This window comes from Apteryx rowi, unplaced genomic scaffold (genome assembly GCF_003343035.1).
Source record: "Apteryx rowi isolate R43461 unplaced genomic scaffold, aptRow1 scaffold_458, whole genome shotgun sequence".
Lineage (NCBI taxonomy): Eukaryota > Metazoa > Chordata > Aves > Apterygiformes > Apterygidae > Apteryx > Apteryx rowi.
In genome coordinates, this window is record NW_020450714.1 from 278,678 (window position 1) to 297,009 (window position 18,332).

Consider the following 18,332-nt stretch of genomic DNA (forward strand, 5'->3'; position numbering starts at 1 on the left):
GCACATTATTTTTGCGCATTTAAAAAATAAACCTAGTTTTAAAATAGAAGTATCAATGTACTGAATGAAACAATGAATGATAATAGGGTAAGATGTAACAAATTCAGGATAAGAAGTCACTAAGTGACTTTTTTTAAAAATATCAGGGTCCATTATTTTATAAGGCTTCCATTAGTTATTGAACTATGTTAGAAATTATTACAAGGACTTAGGAACCCTGGTCATAAACTAATATGCTTTATTCTACTTTGATTATAAGACACATGCATAAGAAGTTCAAAGTGGAGACACATCAGTCTAGAACTAGCTAACAGGGAATAGTAGGTAAAGGGAACTAGGTGGGATTTAGGTCACTTGAATATGGCCTTATTGTAGGACAGTAACATAAACCAATTACTGATTCCAAATTTACTAATGGCACTGAACAGGAAAGACCTTATGCACTTTGCCTAAAAGAAGTCAGGGATGACATAATAGCGATTATACAGTTAACCCTGTTTGTTAGTCCTCGCTTTTCACATTCTGTCCAGAGTTGAATACTGTTAGGGGCCTACCCATCAAACAAGGCTTTAGTAGTAAGCATAGCTGCATCAATTTCCCCACTCCTCCTGACTGCAAAACCAGATTTTGATCTCAGGATTGGTGTATGAACAGCTTTATATTAATGAAGATATTATGCTGAACAGGTTTATTTCTTGCTAAGTCAAGCTTTTTCCTGGTTTTGCTTCACACACAAAAAAGTTTTATCATCTTAAGTATTTGCTGTGCTGCAGGTTTGTGGGAAAAATAAGTTCTCTCCCCACTATGGCATCCACCAAATCTTGATCTGCAGATTTGCTCTGAACTGATTTAAAGTAATGCAGGCATCCAAACTTTTTAGTCTGCAGACAAAAGAAACCAAAACCCATCATCTACAATATTCTTCTGCAACATACCAAGAACTCCATGCCTCGTATTTCTGAATTATAAGACCTGAACGTGCACCTGTTCTTCCAGAGGCCTGTAGTTCCTGGAAAACATTCACGTGTGTTCTCCCTCCTGACAATAAGGCATCTATCATCCGTTTTAGTCCTTGACAATATAACAAGAGCACAATAACTCCCCTACAGGCATTCACTTTCCCTGGTCTAATAGAAGAGTAGCAGAAACAGCAACAAAGGAATCTGTGGAGAGTTTGAAATGCATACACAACTCTGCTTCTAATGTGGCATTACATAAGAACAGTCCACTAATCCTAGTCAGTGAATATACATCCCCATTGTAGTAGCAGAAATGAATTCTAACTGTAGGATAAGGACAGCTGGCTTCTGAATCCTCTCTTCAGATAAGCCATCACTGACACAGAATATACAATCTGTCCCTAAGAATCAGAGGGAAATTTGATTTGGAATGAAATGACTCAAAATCCACCTTCTGGAACAGAGTGAGTGTTCATTTCATGAATAGCATTTGAGACTTGATGGGATTTCCTCTCCACCAAGAAATAACCAAACTGAATAGATAAAAATTTGAAGAGCAAAACCTTATATAAGAAAGTAGCTGTGGCCTATCACAAATCTTAGACACATCTTGTGGTTTGGAATTATAAATACACAAAAAACAGTGAGCTAATCCCCCAAACAGTATGTAGATTAGTGAGGTAAACATTTTTAGCTTCAACTTCAATATGAATGCATTGTACTTCCTGGCAATCCAAGGTGGGTTCACTTCCCTTTGCCTCTTTCAGAATCATAAAGTAATTGCTTTGTGGATTAACATGACCTACTGTGCTGAAGTGTTTTGAAGCCAAGTGTTCCAAATCCCACAAGAGTTTCTTGTTCTGAGACTAGCACTGAATTAATGTGAAATAGTTTGAATCTCTCAATTCCTTTAAAATTGCTGCTTTTATCTCAAAGGAGGCTATAAAGGCTGGAAAACCAACAGTGAACGCCTTTGCTCATGAAATCATGTTTGTTTGCCTAACAGCTTCAATAGTCTCTAGTAGGACAGGACCTAGGCTTTGCAGGATATAGCTTTATTTGCTGTTGTGTTCTGCTTCATTCTTCTGTTCTTTTTAGCTGAGCATTTTGGCATGAAAGTCATTTCTGAGTCCCTGAAGATGGAAAGGATGCATCTTCCACAATGAACAGCTCTGAACATTAAATCCCTCACAGCAGACTTCACAAGGAAAGCCAGATTCCTGAAGGCAGGGTACTTTCTTCATAACTACAATTATTAGCAAGTGAGATGTTTTAGCTTGTTTTATCTGCATTTGACCACGCGAAAAACAAACTCCTTTCTTGCATGTTGGACACCTGCCAGCACAAAACTCTTAGTATCTCACAGAGCTGGAAGTCGCATGTGAACATCTGGATCTTGTAGCTAACTACTGTAAATTGCAAGCTCACAGAGAAACATGCCTTAAGCCAAACAAGTACAATACATTTGTTTATGTCGGCTGATGTTCTTCTGCATGACTTCCTGCCATAATGGAGACTGAATATTAAACAGCTGCAAAACTGCAAAGGAGACCGCTAAGGATGCGGAAAGAATTCTGAAAGAAATCACTGTTAAAGATAAAAATTACTGAACTAAGCTAGAATAATTCTACTGTGAAAGCTAATAAGTCTAGATGGCAAGAGCAAGGGATTTTTTGCTATCCAACCTGAAAAAGATGATGTGGTGTAAACCAAACCATTTAAAAGAAACAGACATAAGCACAGCTATCATGTCTTCAATGAGAAGCACAAAGAACCTCAGAGTCTGCATAGTAAATGCACCACAACTGGTCAAGAATCCTTCAAATCAAACGATCCAGTGCTCTATATCAATGATAGAATGCACGCTTGTACCACAATACCATATTATGTTCTTGCTGTACTTTATATATTGCTTTTTGATGCATGAAGTGCAAGCTAACTGTTGTACTAGAAGAGAAAACATGACATCCTGAACTACAAGTATTGGTGCTGCCTGGCATCCAAGAAAATGAGAAAAGAAAATCTTAATAAAAAATAATAATCAGGGAATAGAAAACAAAGATGACTAAAACAAAAGGAAATTGATCCTTGCTAGAAGTCCCAAATCATAACCAAGGTATTAAGTGAAAGAAAAAAAATATCAAGAAGTAATCAAGTAAACAATGCAGTACTAAATGTTAACAAATTGAAGGGTGGAGAGAAGGCAAAAACAATACTGGAAGAGATCAGAGAGGGGAGAAAAAAAACCCGAACAAACAAGAGATCAGCAAATAGATTATCCTTAATCTGGCTAGAGTTTGATGAGGCTACCAATATTTTTTTAAACAGTGCAAAAGGCCTGTCACTAAAATTACTTGAGCAAAATTTCAGGCTATATCAAGACTGATTTTATAACATTTGTCTAAGAGCAGTCAAAACATAGTAATTAAAAGATGCATGCCCTTTAGGGAAATCTAATGTAAACAGAAAACAGAAAGGCAGAAGGTAAGATGGCAGAAATAAGACATTGAGGGGTGGAAGAAATGTTTACTAAATTAGGGTTGCAATATGTGCTGTATTTGGCTTTTTTTTTTTTTAAAGGATAGTTATCTAATATTTTCAGAAGATGAAAAAAGTTACAACTGAGACTAATGACTAAAAAAATTAGAAAATCATTTGAATGAAAATCGAGCCTTCTCTGAGAAGACACTGATGGCCAATAAGTTAGGGTTCTGTAAGAAAGCAGAACAACGATTAAGGCTGAAGAGTCACCACAGTTCTTGGGCAAAGTGAGTGCAGGAATTAGAATGAACAGAAGTTTGAGGCTATAGGGACAAATCAAACCAGAACTTCAGAATAGTTGCCTGCAAGGAGACCCTTAAGCAGCTAAAACAAATTTATCCCATAAAAAGATGGAGATGTGCTTTAATTTACAACATATAACGCTTTCTCAGTGAGAAAATATCCAAAGAACTCTTTAAGCAGTCAGAAAACCTTAACAAGCTTCAGCATCTGGAACATGATATATATGCAAAGTACAAATGGGGAATCACTTTAAACAGTGGGCCATTTAATTGTGGGAATAAGTCAAATAAAACAGAGGATTCTTCATTTCTGAAACCTTCAATAAAGACGACATACAGTTTGGGAAACTGTTCATTAGTTAAACATAATCAGGTTCGACAGAAGTTTAATTGCTTGAGGAATAATGAACACAGAATTTGAGAAGGTCAGACTATGTGATCTCATCAATATAACAGTCATTTCACCACAGAGCTGAGTACAAGGCTGCTGAGTTTCAGCCAGCTATGACCTAGAAACAGTATAGCTGTGCTAGCACAGAGCCCAAACTAATACTCTTAGGGACCCATCAGACAAAGCATGAGACTACATTACTGTTGCTGCATGGCTTCTGGATTGGGGTTGGCTCCCATCCAGCTAACTGGAACACAGACTGAGCAGATTTTACAGCGTCGATGAGTCCTGCAGATATATCACATGAACCAAAACAACTCTCCTGTGTAGCAGATATATAACATGATTTCAAATAATTCATAACAAAAATGAAACTGGATTTGCCTTACTTGAAAAATCTTGAATTTAAAACTGTATGCTTCCTAGAAAACGTGTTCTTGCTCAAAAACAAGTATTAGGACTGGATGCAAAAATCATTGAATAAAATTTATGTTATTCAGACATGCAACTGAATGATCATAATGCTTCCTTGGCCTCAAAACCTTTGAATAAACAGCAAAATGACTGCACCTCTATTGTATGTTTGATAGAGGTGCAGTCATATTGCAAACTCCATCAAATTGAGTCAGAAAAATAACCATGGTATTAGCTTTTTTACTGGCACGTACTCAGATCAAGACTAAATATTTCACCAAAGGTACAACTGCTCAAACCAGACAGAACTTCTGGGGTGTGGGGAACCTCACTCACACAAATGCACATAATTGTTTTAGAGGCCTTTGACATAACAAAGAATCCAGAAAAGCATAATTTGAAAAAACAGCTGTAAATTGAGCAGACAGAGAAGCCAGACAACGTTACAAGAAGATTAAACTCAATCCCAGATTATCAGCTGCACCATAAGAGAGTTTCTTGGTGGTGGTGCTTTTTTCCCCCCCCTGTTGTTGATTTTTTTTCTGTAAATTCAGTCTTTGGAACAAAGCAACCTTCCTGATTCCCCTTAGAAGTCTCTCCTATTGGAAGCCTTTTCAGACAAAGGTCCTTACAATAAAGTAATATGCGCTTGTCACCCCTTCCTTTATCCTACATTCCTTATTATTAAATAAAGAAGAGAAAGATTTATTGATGTGCACAAGCTGGAAGATAAAAGAAAAAAGGAAATAATTAAAAGGTAGAATGGAAACATGAAACTATGTGCTATAGTTTCAGGTGAGGAGACAAAAAAAATGAAGAGGAAATGGTCCTTATATATCTAAGCAGTTAAAAGGCTGAAGTTATAAGATTAATTTGTGGCTGCTTGATAGGGTGAGAAGAGAAATGCAGAACAGTTGGAAAACAGCAACAAGCTCAATAGCTGGTTTATGTGAATTCTTTCACTGTTTGCTGAAGGTTTTCTGAAAGGCAAAAACCAGAGGAAACTGATGCCAGAAGAAGAGGAGAGATGAGCCACACTGCTTAAACTATACTTCAGTTTCATTAGAAAGCACATCTAGCAGTAACCCACTCAAAAGATAAACCATTTCTTTGTACTTTCTGGAAAAGGGTTTTCCCCCTGACTTCACTATTATGGCATTAACCCAGCCACGGAACTGTGTTAAGGCAGCACTGTTCTCCCTTCACAGAAGTTAGAGGGAAGGTCAATTGACTCTTAACCATACCAAATATTAGGAGTCTCACAACAGCCCTGGCCCTCTTCAGGAGGTATCTTCTACTTACACTTTCATTCAGGAACAAACGCTTCAAAGACACACTGCTAAGTTGTCAGGCTATGACAAAATGAATTTTACAACCTTCTCTACTCATTAGGACATAAGAGTGCTGCCTGCAAGTGGAAAAAACCTGCATTTCTCTTACAATGTGGGAAAATTGCTTCTCAGGCATGTGTTCCTCTTCTCATCTTAAGGCCAGAAAAGAACCAGAGCCCTTGCTTACACATAAGACAGCTTCCCAGTCAGAGGAAAAAGCTTGGAGACCCCTCAAGTATGTAGAAGTCAATAATTACATAGCTTTCCTGTTCAGATAACCAGAAAAGGATCTCCACCCCTTTCCTTACCCCTTAAAGGGATGACTTGATTTCCCGCTAGCAGATGGGGAAAAACAACGAGGGAATAATTTTTAAAGTGACCTAGGACTGATTTTCTTCTACTGGCCCAAGTAAATTCTCTTCATCTCTGAAGCTGGGCATGGGATATTTGTCTCTAGTACAATACTGCCTTAACTTTATTAGCATTTCCCAGACTGTAACATGACAGCATTCTGTTTGCATTCATAAGAGCAATATTTTTATATGAAGAAGATATATAAGCACAGTTACATAGTATAGATACATCTTGTATATAAATATTGCATATGCTCACCCAAGGCTTCTCACAAGCTTTGCAAATTCCAAAAGGCATGTGTCTGAAGGCAGACGAAGTTGTCCTTCAGCCAAAGCTAGCTGACAGTCTTCAAACGTATAGTCTGTCACTGAAACACCCAATGCCCTTTAATAAGCCAAAGAAACATAGCAAGTGAGATAACCCATGAAATCTGAGCAGAATCTTCACTGTCCCATTTTGTATAGCAAGAAATCCTGCAATAATTACGCTCTATTCAGAAGATAAGGAAGTGAAAGCGCCTGTAAGAGAAAGTTCACATACAAAGGATGAAATATACATTCTATATACTCATTGCAGTGCATCTATTTTGACTCTACAAGTACAAGAAACTATAAAAGAACACACAACACAAGTGGAAAAAAATAAAAATCAGGCAATGTATAGACTTTCAATTTCCTTAATTTTTTGATAGGAGTGAATAACAACAAAAAAGGTTTCAAAATTACTTATCTAAAACACAAAACTACTTATTTATTTTATCATTAATGTTTAATTATGTTCGTTTTATCATTAATATTTAATTATAGTGTTAATTATTTATGCTATTATTACAGCAACACATTAATAAATCAATAATCATCTGAGCAGAACAAATATTACCTTCAGGTAATAATACTAACATTACATATTAGACAATAGTTTTAAAGTACACTGCTACAGTTAGGCAGTATAAGCTCTATGCAAAGGACAAAACAAAATATGTAGTGTTAACATGAATGCCCAGAAAACAACTTTTAATGTATGATACAGCAAAACCAGAAGAAAACAATACTCATGAATTACTATATGTCAAACAATTTAGTAATTTTTTTTTTTGCTTTACTTTGAATTTGATGCTGTGCTACACAACACAAAAACACAACATAGCACAACAGCAACTATGACGCTCCAAGAAAATCTTGATATAGCGATTGCACTGCATTTGCCATACTGAAGTTGGGAGAAGGACACTCCAGTTTGGAAGAGGCATTTAAAAATTCAGTGCACAAATTAAAAAAAAAGTATAAACTACAAACAGCTCCATATGAATTAATCATCTGACATGCTTTCCAATATGGCTGACATTACTTATGTTAGTGAAGGACATCATCTCCACTATGAAGCCCTTTCTAGTCTTATGAAGTCCTTCTGAACACTTCTTCTGAACTGAACTTCACTTTTTTTCCTCTACAGGTTTTACTGCCTTATTACTACCACCTTTTTCATCTGTAAAGCTAATATACATTAATGGCAAGATTGTTACAAACCCGAGGCATTCCAGAGTCATTTTTACCTTGATGAAAAAATCCATATTTAATTCTACTCTCTATTGTGGCCATTTTGATCCAGTTCACCTCTCTCACAATAACTGCTTATTTTTGTTAAGTAACCTTTTCCCCAGAACCTGGTAAAGGCCTTTGAATGTCGATGTAAGCTACATTAGCCAGTTCTTTTACGCACCAGTTAACTGTCAAACTTAGGGAATTCTCACATACTAGTGAGACACACTTTTAATACTAAAGCTACTGATATGGGTTTCTTTCTTCTCTCTATGGCTGAGAGAGACATACTTGGGAAGAGCACCTCATTGATAGATATTCAACCTCAAAAGCACTAAATATGTAAAAAAGAATTAAGTGTTATTTATAAGCTACTTAGGATCATACGTGGCCATACAGTGTAGCAATTCTGGAGGAATAGCCTCCCATTTGCAAGATAAACAAAGGGAAAGAAACAAAAAGAAAAAGCAAATTAAATCCAAAGAGGTATGGGTGCATGGAAAAGGCATGTTAAAATATCCTACAAATGCTGAAGGCTGGATTGCCTGATATAGATGATCCTAAAGAGTTAAATTCAGTTCATCCAACTTCTTCATTTCTTGATCTGTTCCTGTTTCATTACTTTATTCCTCCTTTGATGGACAGTCTTCTAGCAGTTTGTACAAAACAGTAAACCACCTTAATGGATGAACAAGAGATTCTTACAATACTGGCATGTCTGGCCAATACTTCCCATTACATAGTATTTCAATATAGCATGGTATTAAACAGTATGAAATCAATTTTCTTTGAGAGAAAAAAAAAAAAAAAAGGGATCAAAGAGAGAATCTATCTTGCCAGTTTAAATTGCTTTCTATTCCCTTCCTCTTTCACACTCTGTGAGCACCAGATCATTCCCTAGATCCCCTTAAGATTTCCCTGACAACTGTCAGGGATATAGCCGAGTTCCTGCAGCAGCAGTAATACAATATAACCCACAAGCTGTACTACCCAGAGTGGCTTACATAAAGAGATATGATAGTAATCAAATATCTCATGCAACCAGACATATTACAACAAATCTCATCAGATCTTGGGGAAATTGTTTGTATAACAGGCAACAGAAACATGGAAACTTACAGGAGATCAGCAGAAGCATAGGGGAACTACACAGGAAAGAGGAAGCTAGTTAAAAATATATTAAAAGAAGAAGAAACCAAAAGTGTAAAGTGTTCATTTGTAGTATGAACTAACACACCATATTAGAGAATTAGGATGAAAAAGAGACACTTATCAAAAAAGATTTTGTAAGGACAAAAAAATTCCACTGTGACTCAGCAACAGATTAAAGGTAGCAATTAGAAGGACAAGGTTTTTTTTTTTGAAAACATGTTCTGTCAAAGAAAACAGAAACTAAAAACAAAGAAACCAACAAGTTAAAACCTAACCATACAGAGACAAGCCACAGCAAGAAACAATAACTTGTTAAAAATAAATCCTAGAAGCTTTTCAAATACATCTAAAGATGACTAAAGAAAGATGACTAAGAAAGATCAAGCCATTCAAACTGGCAGGAGGGTAGAAACTTGACCGACTGGCATCCCAGAACCAACACTTGAGATTTAAAGAACATCTCCTAAATAATGGGCCCCAAACATGTTGCAGGAGCCTAGCCAAAGAGAAAGAAAAAGCTGTGATGCAGAAAAAATTCCACAAACAGTGATCATCTGAGGCTCAACCAAACCATGAGGGGAAAATATGATCCGCTCTTTTCATAGCTGTGTGCACCCACTGCAGAAGGAACAGTATTTGAGTCAGGCTCATAGCAGAATTTTTCCTATACAGATAGCACTACAATTAATTCCTGCATATATGTCCAGTGTCAACACATACACAGGCAAGCACTAGAAGGAGATAAGCATCTTCTCTTGCCCATCTGTTGGAAGTCCAGAGGCTAGAAAATTGCCAAAAAAAGCAAAATGAGCCAAAATAGTTTGTGTATGTATACCGACTTTCAGAATCACACAAAGTAAAAAAAAGAGGAAGAAGCAACTTTTTTTTCCCCTCACAGTAAACAGAACAGTTCAGCTGTAGGATCAGGCAAGGTCAGAGGAGATTAGAGTTCAAGGGGCTCTTGAGTTCACAAGATAAATCACAAGCTGTATAGGGCTACCACTGGAATACAGAAGGACCTTGATTTCATCTCGGACTGTTGAGGCGACTGAAGCTAGGGAATAAATAAGGTTCATTTTTTTTTGCTAAGATTTAATTTCTTAGAGTGATGACAGATTTAGAGTTCAGTGTAAAGCCTGGATGCAGCTTAATTTATAAGATTTTCTTACAGAACTAGTTAAACTATTGAACTTCAACTCCAGGGAGCTCTTTCTTACTTCAGTTCAACTGTCACAAAAAGAAATTCAGGCATGTTCGCTACCATCAATTACAGGGGAAAATATCTCATACAGATAAAGACCCAAATGGCAATTTTGGGACTGTAACTAGTATTTACAAAAATGAGCCAGTATAGTATCTTACACATTTATATAGTACGACTTATTAGCATGATGATATGAGAACCGTATTAGTGTAATAAAGAACACAAAGTGAATTAAAACACAAGATATCACCAAGTTCAGTTTTATTTATTTTTTTAAGGATAGCGCCTGCAGGGACCAATGCTGTATTTAAAGGCATTCAATATTTTTGGCAGTGAATTGAAAGCGACCCTAAACCCACTTCCTGATAACATTCTGTGGATGAGACAGATACTGACTACAGGGAGTAACAAGCAGAAAAGGCCAAATAAATTGAAGACAGACTCTCTCAAACAAAACAGTTGTAATAAAAATCAAATGCAAAGCATAATAGGAAACAGAGTAGGGGGCCATACTTTAAGCTGTGGATTAATCTAGTCCGCGCATACTCTTTGCGCAGAATAAGAACGTGATCCACAAGAAGACAGCATGGAGTAACTATTTAGCAGCAGTGGCTATTCTGCATGAATAATTCCAGACATTTTTGGTTACAAAGATAATCCCCCAAGCAGGAAGAACAGTGAGCTGAGTGGCTGTAACAAGACTGCAGACTGTTCTCATTTTTTGCCTAATGCTATTGGATAATAATCTGTCAATGAGGGAAAAAAAGGTTAAAGATTTTATTGTCTTTAATACTGGTAAATCCCTACGTGAGATTAAGCAGCACTTTTTAAAGGAAATTTGGTATGGATTCTTATAGATGCTGTATATATGTTGTAAGAGATCAGCCACTAAGGCTTAGATCTTGCTCATCCCCCTGGACTGAGTAACTTCTGGTCACAACATTCATACCAATGAGATAATGATCAGACCTGATATTGTCCAGTAAAAAGAAACCAGTACGTTCACATTCAAACAGGCAGTAGATATTGGTAGAAAAAACGAACAAGACAAGTGGTGGGTTAACACCTGAACGCATCTTCAAAAAGATGCATCATTCCTTGTCATTCTGGATAAGCAGGAATACAAGGGAGAGATGAACCTGCTCTACAGCAGTTAAGAACTAGCATTTCTTTTGTTATTGGTATGGCTGCTTGAGAGAATCAGAAACACAACAGCACAGTTATGCTTAAAGTCTTTGGCCCAAAATAAAGAGTCAAAAGGCCAGGCTCACTTTCGATTTCACTATGAACAACATTTTTTGGGCAAGTAAATTCATCCATTCTGCAAGAAACTAATGCCACAAAGAAAAAAAAAGAATCCTTCAATGACAGCATCTCCTTAGTCAAAAGTTCTGTTTATAATTAAAGCTTGAATCAACATGCAGAAGCAGTGCAAGAATCAGACGTCCTGTCAAGTGCTTTGTTCAACAGTTAATAGAGGTTGTTTCACCAGACAAAACTACAATGAAGGAAAAGATTTCAGGAGTGGAAATTGTATCTATCACTGCACTCAGCAAGTTCTAGCAGTTCTTCTAGAAATCAGGGACAAGACACAGGGTTTTGCCACAACACTTGTCCAGGACTCAGAAATGCATTATTATTTGGGACTACCACCCCAGCTGCTGTAAAATATCCAGTAGGGTTAGACTCTTCTTCCAGAAAAATACGGGGATGGGAAAGAGGCAGACACTAAATAGATCCTGAAGTGACCTCTTGACATCAGAATGGCACACAGTCACCGATTCAACCTTGAAGAAAAGGAGACAAGTCTTGACAGAGTAGTAAGACTGTCCTTTATTTAGTAATGCATGGTTTTAATGGGTGCAATGATAGCACCTAAGAGCACTGGAGGTGCTAGAGCTCCAACAACTGCAGCTCCCGAGCAGACTGACAGCATCTAAGTTGACACCTCCTACACCAAAAGCCATGTAAAAGCACTGTGAGGGTTCTGAGAGCTGCCACTTCAAGTAAGCATTGGGAAGTGGTCAGTAGAACAGGCACTCAATTTCTGTGAGTTTATCATCATGTTTTTAATTACTTAGATGAAACTAGAAGGAATATTTTGCCTATGCTGATGTTATTTTAACTGGCCCAAACTAATCCACAGTGTCCAAAACTCAGCATTCTGGTTTATTTCCATCTGCATTTTAACTTCAGAACTTTGATATCCAAACACATTTATTTTCCTTTCACATCAACACAGCATCCACAGCCCTTTCTTCATCTCAAATCAAGCCATGCTTGCTATCCTCCATTCCGACAATCTTCCCTTCGTATCTGCATCCCACTTCTCACTGTCAGCCCTAAATGACTAATTCTTCAGAGATGGGAGGGAGAAGCGAAGGGGAGAAGAAAAATCATCCGTCTCTCTCTCTCTCTCTCTCTGTATACACATGGAAAGGAAGTCTTTAACACAGAGTTTGTTGTCAACTTCCAGAGTTTTTGAAAATTCATCCTTATGCCCCACCAACCCCGTCATCTTTTGACTGAAGTAGAGAGTAGAGTGTGCAGGATTGTTTCTGTAATAACGCTTTTTACCCAAAGTCTGAGAACAATGTTTACATGTTGTGCCAGTTAATTATCTTAAATTAACCACACAAATCTTGGAGGTCACTGCAACTCTAAGATGGGTTGATTCACATAGATGCTTTCATTTTTTCTTCTGTGAGAAAGAACCTTTTGTACAACAGATCAAAAATTGGCCCAACATCCATAAGAAACAGATTTGGTTCTGCTTATAAAACAGAGAATTATCAGTTTCTATGTATAAACTGGCCTTTGGCTGAAACTGGTATCTTAAAAACGAAGAGAAGTTACACAAAGAAAATTAAGATTTCGTAAGTTCTTCTGTAGGAGTAAAGATTCATAAATCTTTCACGAGTTACTAGTGATCAGAGGGTTTTCTGTAAATACTGAAAAGAGTATCTGCAGACCTGACTAATGGAAGAATTACTGAAAGGACATAAAATGAGTTTCATATATCATCTTACAGTCAAGAGAAGGTAATTAAAATACAACAAAAGAGAATTAAGGTCTGTGTATTCAATCTTGGGCTTATTATGTACTATAAACAAGTGTTCTTAGCTGAACTTTAGGTGAACCTTAATGTGAGGACAATTAATATTTACACCGGTCCAGTGTTCAATTTCTAAAACAGAAGCAACTCACTGAACTTAAGTTTCCTATGCTTTACTGTTTCAAATAACCATTGGCTGATAATGAATACATGAAACTATTCTTAACCTCATAAAAAAAAATTATAGCTTAAAATGCAACCTCGTTAGCACAAAATTCAGTTATATTAACTTTCATACTGTTTCAAGCATACTTTTTCCCTCCAGAGGACTTAAATACCCACAACAGCACAGGAACTGGCTTAAGACATTTAACATGTAAAAACCAAAACCCATGGAATTAGTACAGCTCTTGCTATATTTGTGGCTCCCCGCCTTCCTTATATAATAGAATACATTAGAGAAGTGAATTGCTAAGTAAGAAATTCTGTATACACTGCAGACACTAAGCTTCTTTGCAAGCAGGCAGCTACACTTACAGATGACATTTATTTCATGTTAAAATTAAAACATGCATCTATTTTTGTTAGATATTACAGCATACTTACTCTGCCATTACACGCCTGACATTACTGGCATATAACACTGGATTTTTTCTTTCTTCTTCTGAAGGAATATACACAGGTAGAAACTGTACACAGAAAACTGAATTATACCAAGAATACTTAACATTTTAAACAATCTGTATTGTAGCACTGTAATTAAAAGATATATACAGCCAGCTGCTATTTACAAAGTTAAAGTATCAAGAGAACTACAAAAAAGTAAAAATCAAAGTCTTAGCTGCTTAAAAATGTGTCATACTTCTGGAAATTCATTTAGTAGTGGCTCTGCTCATTTCTTACCTTATGCAGCCCAAATAAAGTTTTATCTTCCTTTCATAAATGGAACCAGGAAGTTTTAAATGATTTAAAACTATTAGCATTTTCTTGCATTTACATTTCTCTTATGTCCAAACTAATACTTCTGCATTGTTCAGCTCAGATAACCAAGAAAAGTCCCTGCTACATGAGCTTTGTTCTATACCTTGGATTTTTGGAATCCAAATGTTCTCAGGACATCAGGTATTTACTGTTCCTATTATACATTTTGAAATAATATACAGCTGCTTAATGTACACATCAGAAGTATTTTTATTTTCAGTTGCTGTAGGTTTCGCAAATTTTCTTTCATATTGGAGATTGGATATTAATACTAAATTGTCAGAAAAATTCTGAACAAATGCAGATGGCCACAGGAAATTAAAACACAACTGATGGAGATCTGCAATAAAAAAGGCAGTTTTCAGAATGGGATGGTCTTTGTTAAAAGACTTTCCAGCTTTTGGCTATGATGCTAAGTGTTCATTAAGCTATGATGTAAGCTCTATGATCACTGCCAGACTCACATATAAAACCCCTCAAAACCTACCAGTTCAGCCACGGAATTAATTTCTCAGATATAAGGAACAAGAAGGAGAACACTGATTCTTCCCTCACGGCCATTAGCATAAGAAAAATACCACCTTCGGTAGTGCAACACCATGAGATAATTTATGTACTAAGTGAACAAAAACTTTTGTAATTCTGTAGAAAGCATCTTAAGTAGAAAACGACACAAAGTTATAATAAGTGTAGTTGTATTTGGTATGGTTGCCTATGGGTAGAACAAATTACAGAATTATGATTCAGGAATTTCATACTAGCCTTTGTTTTCCAAGTCTTGCTTTTAAAATATCAAATTTGTTATTTAAGTAAATGCTTTTTATTAACTAAGTTAGCAGTATTTTCAGAATCAATAATCACATGATTGGCAGCACCCAAAATACTGCCATTAGATGCTTGTCTGTTTCATAGAAGTGTTCAGTGACAGAGACTATACAAATCCTCAATTTATTTATTTTTGGCTGCAGTTTTCCTATATACACCTTGACAATGGAAAACATACTACTGTTGTGTTCTTAGTTTACAAGTAGGTACACCAGTCCAACATGATATAATATACAAAAGGATAAAGACTGTGAAGCTAACAGAGATGGAAAGATCATTCCTTCAAATTCTGAGTCCTATTCTATTCTTCCTACTCCAAGCAGCAAATTGTCAACAATTCATTCATCCATACGCAGGGCAAGTTTGAATATGAGGCAATTCCTAATTTCAGGGGTGTTCCAAATATCTATGCCGAACTGGACAGAAATAGCATGATCAGTTCAACAAACTACAAATCTAACACAGGACCTCTCAGTTATTGAAGACTGTGATGGGTAGCTGAATGCTGAAGCTGACAGGCCAACAAAACAAAGAGACTGGAGCCAAAATAAGCTCAGGCATGTGGAGATAACTGCATACCTTTCTTTCTTCAAGAGATTGCTTGCATGAAGTACAGGACAGATGGGCTAATCTTTATGTTAACCTATTATAAAATCTACTTGGATGTATGCTTCTCAATAGATACACTGGATGACATGTATGGTATGCCAGAACATGTATTATATGCAGAGGAAGCCCAGACTAGCAAACCTCAGATGCTACTTGCTTTGCAGTCAGACCTTACTGCCTGTTATCTAGGCAGAAGCATATTAAAATTGTGTTTTCTTGCTGTACATCTCCTGGAACTGCTGGATCTTCAGCAGTAATTCTGGCATCAAGAATAGTCTGTATTTGCCAGTAACCCTGTGCTGATGTCAGAAAGCAGGCAGAGGAGCCAATGAACTTTGGAGACCAGAGAAAAACCATGACTGAACACAGAATAATTCCTTCTTCCTCCACTGTCCTAAATCTGCAGCACTTCTTTCCAAAACCAGATTCATCATGTACCTCTTAAGTACTCTGCCTCACATTGTACAGCCTTACAACAGCTTTGCTCCTCCACTATCTCCCAGTTTCTGCTCTAGTACAGGGCGTTTCAGAAAGTTGCTGACTTCGTGGGTTTGTGTATTTTTTTTTTTTCTTTAAGATTACCAAAGATCCGAACTTGACCTTGTGCAAGCTCCATATGAGCTACAGAGCAGCTACTGCCTCAAAAACAAGAAAGCTCAGCAATGCTCACTTCTGTGTGAAGGAGCCCATTTTACTTGTACATGGCAGAAAGCCATGTTCCTGAGGTAGAGGAAAAATCCTGCCAGTCAGCTAGCTTGCCTTATCTCATGCTTGTGTGAGGCAGTAGTTCCCTGGTCCTTAGACCTCTCATATTTTAACTGATTAAAAGGCAAAATATTTTTTTGGGGGGGATATTTCTTTAAAAAAATAATATATCCTTGTATTCAAGGTAAAAAGAGCACACTGATCTTTCCAATGGAATTTATTACATCAGCAAACATTAACATTACTTGAAAAGTCTGGTGCAAGGCAAGCAGGGGAAAAACGAAGTATTACAGTCAGATGCAAAGTGAAAAAGCATCCAAGTGTTACACTCCGTTTAAGCAGGACAGAAGGAACCTTCCTAACAGAATTTCAGGTTAACATACAAAGACTGAATACAAACTTTTACAGAAGAATTAAATACAGTATTATGTATTCTGATACTGCCCAGAATATAGGAATATACTTTTTTTCCTACTAACCTCAATTTCCACAGAATTGTGAAACTGACACAAAGTAAGCCACAGAATTTCTAACCTACAGGGAAGAGGGAAAAAAAAAATAAAAGGGAGAGAGAGAAAATTTGAATATAGTGAAACAGTAGTACATTATGTTCTGAAGTGCTCAAGTAACATTACAGTCTGTAGATATGATCATATTCAGTTGTCAAATTAAAAGAAAAGGTCTAAGAGCACTTCCACACATTATTTTCTGTAAGGTGCAACAGAAGCATTTTGCACTGAAGTCACATGTTAAAAGATACCCAGTGAAGCGAGAAGACCAACAGTAAAATAACACATGTACACTAAGATATGAATGATGCATGCACAGTATGTAAATAAATAGTAAATCTGTTCCAGGAAAATGCTGTATTCAGCACAGGGTTGGCAAGAGTAGTTATAACCACTAAGGTTTTTATCATTGCCTTGATTTGGAATCAAAATTCATTATACTTCAGAAGTCTGCTAATGAAATACAGTACTTGTGTTTTAGCAGTCTGAGACACAAGATATTGGAATCAATATGACCTTAGAAAGCAGTAAGATTCAAATCCAGGAAAGGATTTTGGAAACCTGAATTACAGAGCTGCACCAGTAACTGCATTTTATATAGTATCTAGGTAGTTACAGTGCTCAATAAGCATGTGGGGAGAGCTGGATAAAATCCTCTTAGGCAGATAAAGTGCTGTTCCTGTAAGTAACACCCTACTCATTTTGCTATACACTCTTGCTAGGGCTGCAATTTTTTTTTTTTTGGCCTTCTTTCCCGCTGAATTTCTAATACATTAAAACAAAGACAAGGAGCAACAATAACCACAAAATTAGTGATTTTATGTTTAAGTCACTGACAGAAAATGTGAAGATCTATCTTGTACATCCTCTTCCAAGAACATAAAACCCCAATAAGTTACAAATACACTTGCTCCCCATCACCTCTCTAATCCTGAAGGTATCTGCCAGACACACACACACTGCCCCCCACAACCTTGTTCTTAATACGCTAACCTTAAATCATAAATATTAATTAAAAAAAGATAGAAGCGGTATCTAACTTAAATCTGATATAGAGAAAATTTAAGTTGTATGCCATAGCCAAAGAGTCTTTGTTTTCAAAGCAAGTCAATTGATTTGCTGTGAGTACTGCCAAACAAGTAAAACATTACTTTCCAGAAATTGTATACTTTGCACGTGACAAATTTTCACTCTATTTAACTGTCTATTCAAAGTTGAGGTAGCCTATAAATCTTCTGTATACAGAATAATCCTGTATACAACAACATTACCAGATTAAGTTTTGGTCAACATTATGAGAGAGGAAGAGAGATGTTTGCTCAAAAACTGAAGACTGTGGGAGTCTTAACAGTATTTTCTACTAGGATATCAGAAATACATTTTAGGTCACTCAGGAGGATTAATCCTAATTAAGTAAAAGCTGTAATTTAAATTGGCCAAGTAAATTTGCATAACATCATATGCTGCTTCAGAATTTGATTCAGCTTTCATTTAACTTCAATGGTTAGTAGCAGTCAGCAGT

General features: G+C 36.6%; 1 protein-coding gene across 6 annotated transcripts in view; it reads right to left on the reverse strand.

The window, feature by feature from the left end:
* LPCAT1 (lysophosphatidylcholine acyltransferase 1) overlaps nt 1–18,332 on the reverse strand; it is a 66,774-nt gene that overhangs the window by 19,080 nt on the left and 29,362 nt on the right. For 4 of the 6 annotated variants that reach the window (XM_026077562.1, XM_026077560.1, XM_026077561.1 and 1 more), the window contains exons 8-10: nt 16,781–16,835; nt 13,788–13,870; nt 6,491–6,616 (exon numbers count right to left, since the gene is read on the reverse strand). In XM_026077562.1, the coding sequence (XP_025933347.1) occupies nt 6,491–6,616; nt 13,788–13,870; nt 16,781–16,835 (264 nt within the window). The remainder of the gene's footprint in view (nt 1–6,490; nt 6,617–13,787; nt 13,871–16,780; nt 16,836–18,332) is intronic. The other 2 variants (XM_026077563.1, XM_026077565.1) reach the window with 2 other exon arrangements.